This window comes from Lotus japonicus, chromosome 5 (genome assembly GCF_012489685.1).
Source record: "Lotus japonicus ecotype B-129 chromosome 5, LjGifu_v1.2".
Taxonomy (NCBI): Eukaryota; Viridiplantae; Streptophyta; class Magnoliopsida; order Fabales; family Fabaceae; genus Lotus; species Lotus japonicus.
The window spans coordinates 37,622,409-37,632,747 of NC_080045.1; the positions used below are offsets into that span (position 1 = coordinate 37,622,409).

The window sequence follows — 10,339 nt, forward strand, 5'->3', positions numbered from 1 at the left end:
ACTTCATTAAATTCTGCAAGAGTGGTTTTTCTTCTCCGTTGAACTGCTTTGAGCTATAGTCCAACTTTGTCTTAAAATATTCTTGTTCTGGGCCGCCACATGGCCAAAATGCCATCAATGCTAGCCCAAACGACCAGAAGGAATTCCACGGCCTCACGCGTTCATACCAAGGAAGACGAAGCTTCCATCATTCTAACCAGTGGACTTAACTATAAGAGTTGAACCATTAGAACCATGGTCAAACTAACTCAACCAGAGTTAAGAATGTTACGCCACCTGGCCATTCAGTTATGATAGACTGGCTATCGATTACTTCTCGTGCAATTCAACAAACAAGAAGACTGGTATATGAGGTTTGCTTGCACTGTAAGTTATTTGGACAATTCATATTGTTCTTCCTTGACTTTGAGATTCTCTTTCTAATCTTGACCTAACTTGAGTGTCAGAGTGCATTTTGCCGCTGTGCTCCATTGTGCATTGCCACTGCACCACTCAGCTTAATCAAAGATCATCTCGTCCAGCCCTGAGGAAGATCAATTATGTAGAAAGTACAATAATTGGATAATTTATTATGCTTCAACTAGGAAGTGAATTTTGTATGATTCTATTGAATGATATATACAACCGGTTTCTCTATTTTGTATACTTACCATGACTAGTAATTACAATGTCACATTGTACAAAGTGATATACAGGCTGACTCAGCTAACTGTCCTTTCAACTTTAAACGCTGAAAAGAAAATGGGATCATGAAAACAAGGGAATGTTCAAGAAGCACTTCCCTTGGAATCCTTCATATCCAACTCGTGTTCAGCTACCATGATGCATGAATCTGCTTCTAAAGACGAGACCGAGCTCCTTTGATCTTTGGTTGAAAGCTCCTTATCTTTGGGTGAATTCAGCATCTCTGTGGTGCACTGCACGTCTGGGGTTATCCCAACCTTATCTATGTCATGTTTGGCTGGTGAGAGATATTTTGCTACTGTAACAAACAGGGCTGACCCATCATGAAGCTGAGTCACACTCTGCAATCAACCAAGATATCAAAAATAGGAACAAGCCTTGGGACTAAATTTGAGTAATTCTTGCATGAGTACAGTGCATATAGGGACTACCAATAAAAAACTCAAGATATATCAAAATAATACAGATAAAAAGGACAGAATTTTTTTTGTTCAAGTTGTTTTGATATTATCGAGAGTTTTGATTGGTTGTGCTTATAAACAACTTCTGTAAGAATTACTCAAAGTTTACAGTTTGTTTACTTTGAAATTAACTTTCATGGGAAAACATAGATCAAAATAGAACATTATGAAGACAGAACTCCATAGTAGTTTATGATTATGAACCCGTTTGGATGCAGACTAAGAACACCTATTGGAGATTATCCCATGCTTTTTTTAGTAGGTAACCTGCAATAAGTGCTTTTAAGTCCGTATCCAAGCGGGATCTATGAATTATTTCAGATCATATATGTATATGCACGGGAAAGGAACTACATACATTACAAATGGGCGATCACCCCCGATGAGAAAAAATTCTCTGTTTCCCCCTCAACTTTTATATTGTCTCTTGACTCTCTTCCAATTAAGTACTGTTGATTTTGTATAATGTGTTAAATTTTTTCCCCTGTAGTGAAAGTATGCATGGTACATGCCTTTAAAATGGAAAACACACTTACAGTAGACTTGGAGTACATTATCGACCTCATATATACATTACAATACCTCTTCGTTTCATGATTTGCCTTTTAGAAATGCAGTTTAAAAACAAGATTTAAATACTTAAAACATCCGTGTGATCATATAACAAAAAAAAGGAATGGTACCTGAATCTTTCCTTTGCCAAATGTTTTGTGCCCTACAAGAATAGCTCTACCATTATCATGTAATGCCCCAGCTAAAATCTCGCTGGCACTTGCACTTCCCTCATTGACCTGTTAAGGATTGAAAAAATGTAGTTCATTGAACTAGTAATTTCTACAAAAGGTAATTTTAATGCTTATGGAAACCCAAGATTTGACAGACTCATATTTACTATATAGTTGAATGGTAAAGGATTCTAGGCATAAAGGTGAGTTGTTGATAATGAACCTTTGCTAACATAGGAGCATGGTCATACAGGAATACATTTAAGGAATTTATTTGGGTACCAATTGCAACATCAAATACTGAAGTTAGCATTTTTTGACTCATTAAAATATTTTATTATTAAAATGCATAGTCTATGCCGAAAGTTAGTACTCACTATCACCACAAGTGGATCATGTGTTATAGCATGTCCATTGACCATGTTAATTGGTAAAACATCCCCGCTTCTATCGATTGTATTCACTAGAGTTTCATCTCCATCTAACCACATCTGGGCAACATCAAGACCAGCTTTTACCAAACCACCCTGCAATGAAATTACAGAAAGAAAAGGAGGAAAACACTTCTAAGTTCAATTGTTTCAGAGATGATAACATTGAAACTTTTCATCATAGAAGTAAATTACAGGATTGTTCCGTAGATCTAGTATGTATGAGTGTACTCCTTGATTCTTCATGTCCTGAATAGCATTCTCCATGTCTTCAGCAGCAGTCTGTCAAGAAGGAACAGGAAAAGTTCATACTGTAACATGGCGACTGAATATTTGAATTGTGAATCGGAAGACCGATTTTCCGAATCCTGAATCTAATCTTTCCTTAAGGAAAATGAAACATAAGTTGATCTGTCATATAATAAACATTAAAATAATTAAGGTCCAAGCAATTAATGGTAGTTGAATTATATATTGACAATTTCTTTGGTACCCCTCTAAAAGTGAAGGGTTCCATACCTTTAATCATGTTTTCTCCATAAGTAATTTTTTTTAATCTACAATCTTGTCCTTTGGATGCTAAAAAATGAACTAAAGGTACTATATCTCCCATTTTCAATGAGTACTGGAGCAACACCCTGATATATTTTACCTTTTCAAGTTTAACTATGTACAGATTGCAATTTTTTTTTATAGCTGATTGTTTTGCTCACCTGAGAGAAGGTTGACAGTTTCACATAGCCAGTTTTTATCGCCTGCCCTTCGGGGGATCTATGAGGGATGATGGCACTGGATATTGGAGAGAGCTTGATACACTCCCTTGGAAGTTTGACCTTCAGGTATATTTTAGTTTTGTGAATTTAAAATCAAAATAAAAGGGGAAAAGTTTGTCACATAAATGCTTTTGCATAAAGTAACAACATAAGAAGTGTAGAAGAAATAAGTTGACATTTCATGAATCATAAGAACATAAGTAGAAGAAATAAGTCAACATTACCTCCCGGATGTAAGAGCTTCTCCCTGAGTTTTTGACCTGGAGAAGAAAAGCTTTAAAAGTTAGTTTCTAGAACAATGCTCAAATTCTCAAGAAAGCCACTAAGGAATGAAAGATTTTAGCTACTATTAGAATTAGGGAGGCCTAACTCTACCCCAAAAGCTAGCTTAGAGGTGAGGGTTCCTCTACCCTTTATAAACACTTATATGGCCAGTCAACGTGAGACTTCTCATTTCTCAACAACTGCAGAAAAATTCTAAAGCACCCTCTCTCATACATCAGTGCCCATTTTTATAAAGAATCAAGATTGAAATTATCCTTAACCCCAGTAAAAAGCAAAATAAATAAAGGCTGAAAATTGAACCATTTTCAACAAAAATATCAACGTTTCAAAGGTATCTATGAAACCTTTTCAGAGGCATATCTCTAGTTCAAATAAAGCTTATACGAAAAAAATGGAAGTATGATGATTTCACAATGAACCTTTACTGTTACTGTTGTTCCAGCATTCCCTCGAAGCCTCTGTGCTGCAGCCTCACTATCAATGCCATCAACACTCTCCCCTGCAAAATCAAAATATTTCCAAGTAAAATTACTCATTTCACTTAAGATCTAAAATACAACCCCGTCCTTATTATAAGAACTAAATAACTCTCTCACGTCCATTCTCAATTTATATTAACTTCTCAAGATTAACCTTAACCTACTGAATTGGAGAATTGAAAGGGAGAGAGAGTCCAATTAATGTGATACATTCAGTAGTAGTATTCAATAATTAGAAAACTATAATTAAATAGCTTCACAAATGAGAAAAGATTCAGATACTTGGTCAGTACCATTTATCTCAACCAATTCATCTCCTTGATGTATACCAGCACGCGCAGCCGGACTGCCTTCTATACATGACAAAACAACCTGCAAATTCATTTTTTTCAGAATATCATAATTCAAATGAGAAAGAGGTGCATTGTCATAATCAATATCTAGTTCTGTAGTGGCAGAGAAATTTAAATGAGAAAATGAAACCAGGCAGAGCTGAATTACATAATCAAATGACCTGAGAACAATCACCATAAAACTTGAATGTATTTGATTGCTGAAAATTTAGTGTTTTTCACAAGTCACTAACCAAATGTCCCGTTCTTGGTTCAACATTTATGAAGAGGCCTACTCCTTGTAAGTTCCCATCACTTCCAATTCTAAATCCTTGGTATTCCTGTTAGTATGATAACTGTTAAAATTAATTATAAAAAAAAGTCCGATTTTAAAAATAGACTTGTTATCTTAAAAAGTTTTATAAGAATAGTCCATTTCATATGGAAGCTACACACCAGAAGAGGTAACATAGACAAGGATATGTGATCATATCTCTAGTTACTGCTTTTTCTATTGACCAAGAAAACAAGATTGAGATTCCAGAAAAGCAAATTTTAGTTGCAGTGCAAGACCTTTGGACTGATAATTCGAGTGAACGGATCTCCAAGGGTAGAAACCATTCCACTGACTTTTGTGTAGGCTGCATCAGCTGAGTTCAGGGGAAACATTTCCACCATTGTTTGCTGCAACTTCATATCCCAATCTACAAATAAACATGGGCATTTAATTGTCGATCCTTCCATGCAAACATTATACATTTTATTATCCATGCAAATGTTACGTATTGGAACTTTTTATCAAGAAAAATCGTTCAGCCCTAAAATCTTGTTTCAAAGGTTCATAAGTAGCTGAGAAATTAACTTAATTAAATAATCAAGTTGGCAGCACCTATTTTATTTTTAAAAATAAGAAAGAACCCCAATAGACAAGTGTAAATGTATTCTGTTCTCAAAGTCAGTACTTCAAGCCTGAAAGTAGAATATGGTAAGAAACCAGAAATACCTTGATGATTAAATGTAGGGTCAACAAATGTTTCTCGAATCAAACCCCATGCTTCCACAAGAGTTCTTTGAACTGCATTTACCTAACAAATAACCTTTTCTTCACTCAGCATGGTTCATGTTAAGGTTAAACAAAACTCTAGTATCATCAAAGTCAATTTGCTTAAAGCTCACTACAATTGCCTCAGAGTTGAATATTCATATTTGCATTTTCAGCATCATGACTGAGGTGCAAGCAAAATTCAAGAGGATAGTCGTTATTTGCCAACATTTCAACAAAAGTAGAATTGAACTATTTTACTTCCCTGTGAATTACAAAGAAAAATGGAATAATTCATGTGTGAGCACATTGCATATAGCCTCAACCAAATCAATAACTAAGGATGAAGCTAAAAAGACTTCAGGAAGGGTTTTATTGTTTTTTTCATCATTATTTTAATATATCCTGTTTCTGACTAGTTGTGCATAGAGACAGTAAGGTCATCCAAGAATTACTAATAATTTTAACAAAAAACATTATTTTTACTTTTATTTTACTTAATTAATAAAATAGGATTATATAGAAATAATTAATTAAAAATGTTTATGACTTATTAAAAAAGTTACTAATAATTTTAACAAAAATAAACACTTTTTTCTGAAATGGAAACACATAAATTATTTCATCTTCTGTTTTGGATGAAAATTATTGAATTAATCGTTAGATTAGTCTATGACTTTGTAAGCGAATTTAATTTAATTTTAGTTCCTCTAAAAAATTGACGTTTAGTGGTAAAATCAAACTCGCTTAAAAACTTATGGACTAATTTTACCATTAACACAATTATTTCATCATTTGTTACTTTTATTACGTAAACGATTTTAATATGGATATTTATTTACTGAAGAAAAATAAAGCCAAAAGAAAGATAGAAAAATAAATGACCTCTGGTGCCCGTGAAACGGGAAAAGCGACGGTGAGTGACTGAGCGAGAGCCTGCGGCGGCGCGTGGCAAAAAACAGAGAAGAAGATAGAAGCTGAAACGCCAAATCCAAAAGCACTTTTGGCTGCACTTTCAATCCACTCACGGCACTGCATCTTCACCTTCTTCTCTTCCTCAATCGACGACACCGACACCGACACCGACACCTTCCTCTGCCGTGTCCATGTCGGGAACCACAACCTACGAGGAAACGCTGCTACCGAAATGGGTTTCGCCACTTTACCTGGAATTGCAGCTTTAATGTCCAAATTGTGACAAAGATTCTTCATTTTCCTTTTTTCTTTAGTTAGTTTTTGCTGCTGAATGGTACCATCGGAGAGAAAAGCTTATTACTTATTAGTGGTAGTGACTAGTGACGGTTGTTGCGTGTTGGTGACCGCTAAATGTAATGTTATGTTTATCATATTCAACATAAGAATATATAATGTGTGTTGTTGAACTTGAAACGTGGGTGTGGGACTCCACCTGAATCTTCTTCGGTTGTGGCTGTGCTTGATTCTCAGATTCCGTATGCTCGCGTGTACGTATCTTAGAACAAGAAAAATCAACTCCTTATTTTAGCACATATAGTGCGTGTCTTCTATGGTTATCAATCTTTAGAAATATCTCATAATTCCTTACAAGATTGTTATATTAAGGTTCGTTCGGCGTGGTTTTTAGTTTTATGTATCGAAATTCTTAAAAACTAAAACTAGTTTTCGGTTTTATAAATCAATTTTTTATTTTTTATGGTTTTGAGTTTTAAAAAATTTGTTGTCAACTTTGTAAATCCATAATTATCAACTTTGTGAATTCACGGGAATGAGTGATAGCGGCGACATGATAATGGAGATGCCAAATAGCAGCGGTGGTAGATTTTTTATGTGACTTATTGACGGTGATAGTGGCGGTTGTGGTGGTGAGTGTGGTGGTGGCAGCAGCGACAATAGTGGTGGAGGTGGCAACAATGACAGTGTTGGAGGTGGTGGCGCCAACGTCGATGGCGAGTTGGCGCCAGTGGAAGTGGTTGTAGTGGCAATGAATGTGTGGTGGTGGAGGGGTGTTACCTGGTGGTCGTGATGATGGTGGGGGTTGCAGCGACGTGGTGGTTGTAGCGGTGGTAGAGGTGGTGGTGCTGGAGGGTGGTGGTGGTGGTGTTGGAGAGTAGTGGTGGTAGTAGTAGCAGAGGTAGTGGTGATGGCGACGGTGGAGGTGGTGATGGCGCAAGTGACAATGGCGAAGGGTGGTGGGAGGCGGTGGTGGAGGTGGTAGTGGCGGTGGCACGGGTGGAGGATGCATGTGGAGGTGGTGACATGGAGATTGGCAGTGGTGGTGGTGAAGGTGGTTGTGGTGTTGGTGGTGATGGCGGTGGGTGGTGATGGTGATGAAGTTACATGTTATTGAAACTCAAAACCATAATCACAAAACCATATTTTGTGGTTTTGAAAAACACGCTAAGACGGTTTTGAAAATCAATAAAAAATCACTTTAGCTCCATTTTTTTCCGAACATGTTTTATTTTCAAATTTGCATTTGAAAACCAAAAACCAAAAACTGGCAACCACCCCAACGAGGCCTTAGGTTTTAAAACCGAGTTCAACATGGCGTAATAACTTTTTTTTAAATCACAGGTGATCTCTAGAGATATCTCGTAATCTCGTATGCAATAGCGAGATTACCACGAGATTAACTTACTTGGGCTAGACGTCAAAAAATGATTAGTACATGAGAGTTTCATACATTTGGCCCATCAATTTAGGACTTTTAGCAAAATCATTCATCATTCTTGCATTGCTAACTCATTCGTTCACAGTCACACTCGTTCCTTCCTCCTTCCACGACTTCACTCCTTCATCTCTAGCCCTCAGTGCAATTAGTTCCATAGGACCTTGAGAATTAGGGCCTTGATCCTAATCTTGGAGGGTGTATGTCTATCTCATATGAGGAAGTTATTGATGGCAATGGTGATGACGATGATGATGATTCTAGTGGTGCTGAATTCGATGGTGTTGGCGAATTTTAAATTTGGAGATGATGATTAGTGCTTATTTGTTCTAGTTTTAAGTTTATCATAACTTGTTTTGATATTTTTTTAATTAGTTATGACTCACGTACCTTAGATTTAGATATTTGGTAATATTATGCATGATTTTAATTGTCTTTGTTGGATGATTTGGATCATTTTTAATATTATTAGAGTGACTTTGTAATTATTATGATTTTAAAAATGTAATTTTTGCATGTGATTAGGTAATTTCTAGAGATTGACAACATTGAGTTTAGCCAATGATTGGTTATCATTTCTTTGGCATTCTTTTTGGTTTCTCATTTTTTTTTTCTATTTTCTTCCTCTCGTGTATTTATTGTTTTCTCAAGTTCTAGTCCCTTTTTGACTAGTCTTCTTTTTCTCATTGTATTGGGGTTAGCACCCCTTGTGGTGTTTTGAATGCAATGGGGGCTTATAAAAAAAAAATCCATGGACCACTTAATAACTTTCACATTGAAAAAATTATTCTTTTTGAATAAAACTATCCCCAAAATCATCTGTCAATTATCCCTCACATCTAGCACTCCTCTTCTCCCAAGATAAAATTGGATGCGTTGCATTTTCCAATTGTTCTTATTACTATGGTAAAAAGGTTAGCTTCCCCTTTCCCACAAAACCACGCCACCAACCTCCTTCTTTGTCGCCACTACCTCCTTATCACAACCGCATCAACCTTCTTCTTCAATATCAATGTTCATTTCCCAACCTTGTTTTCCATTTCGGAGCAGATAGTTGGTGCTAGCGGCCTCTTCTTCACGCCCCCACCACGCCTCACCAACCTGTAATTCTATAAACCCCCACAAGCCGACGACCAGATGAATTTGAGAAACAAATCTCAAGGTCCAATCATCGGGGTGGACGATTCACATATCAAGTCCCAGATCTTGAAACCACGTGGATCTAGGCGGTGGAGGATGGAGGTGGTGGCACGACAGCGTGATGGTTGGAACTATGCTCAAATATGGAAAACCAACCTTAAGATCTTGTTGGCTTCGATGATAGTGCAGTGGTGTGACTGTGGTCGTGGGATTGACATCATCTTCTTCTCCTTCTGTTCCTTTGCCTCTCTTCTCTCCCTCAATCAAAGCTTAGACCTGTTTATTTACTGATTCTATAGCAGATTCGAGAAAATTTGTAATATGTAGGAAGAATGTAACAAGCAGTTTTTCATCCCACTTTTTTTGGATCTTGTCCTCTTTTCATTTTGCATGTTCATTCCTTCATCTTTGGATTGATGGTTGTTTGGTTCTGGCCTCTAGTCAGGTGGTGGAGGTGGCGACAGGACCTCTGCCCGATCGTCTTCGTCGCCTTGGGTGGGTTTTGGGCAGAAGAATACGAGGATTCTAGGTTGCAAATCTGGTGGTCGGTGAGGTCATGATTATGGATCGAAGAAGATTATTTGTGTTTCATCACGACGACGTGGTTGCATTCATCGATCTGATCCCTGACATCAATGGCGTGAAGGCCTAGGGGTTTTACTGGTGGTGGTTCTGGATTTCTGTGGTGGTGGTGGTTATGGGTTTCAGTTGTGAAGTTCTAGGTTTTCAGTGGTGGTGGTTCTAGGTTTTAGTGTCGAGGTTCTGGGTTTTGCATTGCATGTCACTGCGATGATGAGGAGAACTGTTTTCGATAGCGGTGACGGTCGATGGAAGGTGATGACAGTGGAAGGGGAGCGATAATGAAAAGGGTTATTTTTGTAATATTGATTTTAAATTATTTTTCATTATTATTTAATCTTTTAAAACGTTATGTAATTCGAACCTTTAAAATAATTTTAATATATCTAAAGACTTAAATAAATTGGCATAGAACATGTTATTTTGGGACCAAACCATCTAAAGACAAGTGGTCCACGATAGACCTAGTCCATATTAGTCGACCCCAAACATAACGCCAATAAACTTACTTTAACATTGTATTTTCAACCATTGGAAATAAGTGTCTTATAAGATGCCGACCGTTGGAAGATTGGGTTGGAATTGCTGGTGCCTTAAATTAATTTAAGATCCACTGGAACAAATCTAGGGTTTTCAAATTGTGGGGGAAACAAATATAAATTAATTTACAACTCTAAAAACATAATACAGTACTATTAAAAATAGTTTGAATACACATCATAATTTTTCACAATGAGATTTCATATTTTGGAACACAATGA

General features: G+C 36.7%; 1 protein-coding gene across 3 annotated transcripts; it reads right to left on the reverse strand.

Moving 5' to 3' along the window:
* Positions 1-537: 537 nt before the first annotated feature.
* On the reverse strand, positions 538-6,554 carry LOC130717982 (carboxyl-terminal-processing peptidase 3, chloroplastic). Of its 3 annotated transcripts, XM_057568405.1 has the most exons (13): positions 6,098-6,554; positions 5,174-5,255; positions 4,744-4,874; positions 4,425-4,511; positions 4,132-4,210; positions 3,779-3,858; positions 3,299-3,334; positions 3,015-3,134; positions 2,497-2,583; positions 2,248-2,397; positions 1,829-1,936; positions 1,504-1,594; positions 886-1,025 (listed from the first exon to the last, which is right to left on the reverse strand). In XM_057568405.1, the coding sequence occupies exons 1-12, from the start codon at positions 6,422-6,424 to the stop codon at positions 1,505-1,507; spliced, it is 1,377 nt and encodes a 458-aa protein (XP_057424388.1). In that variant the 5' UTR covers positions 6,425-6,554; the 3' UTR covers positions 886-1,025; position 1,504. The 3 variants fall into 3 exon arrangements, with proteins under 3 accessions (XP_057424386.1, XP_057424387.1, XP_057424388.1); XM_057568403.1 differs by lacking the exon at positions 1,504-1,594 and having other exon boundaries at positions 538-1,025; positions 6,098-6,553; XM_057568404.1 differs by lacking the exons at positions 1,504-1,594; positions 4,425-4,511 and having other exon boundaries at positions 538-1,025; positions 6,098-6,553.
* Positions 6,555-10,339: the final 3,785 nt, after the last annotated feature.

Excerpts from the sequence above, each read along its gene's own strand:
- LOC130717982 (XM_057568403.1), bottom strand. The coding sequence starts at position 6,424 with ATGAAGAATCTTTGTCACAATTTGGACATTAAAGCTGCAATTCCAGGT. Across the intron at positions 2,584-3,014 it reads AACTGTCAACCTTCTCTCAG|ACTGCTGCTGAAGACATGGA; the intron begins GTGAGCAAAACA and ends CCTTCTTGACAG. Across the intron at positions 2,398-2,496 it reads TAGATCTACGGAACAATCCT|GGTGGTTTGGTAAAAGCTGG; the intron begins GTAATTTACTTC and ends ATTTCATTGCAG.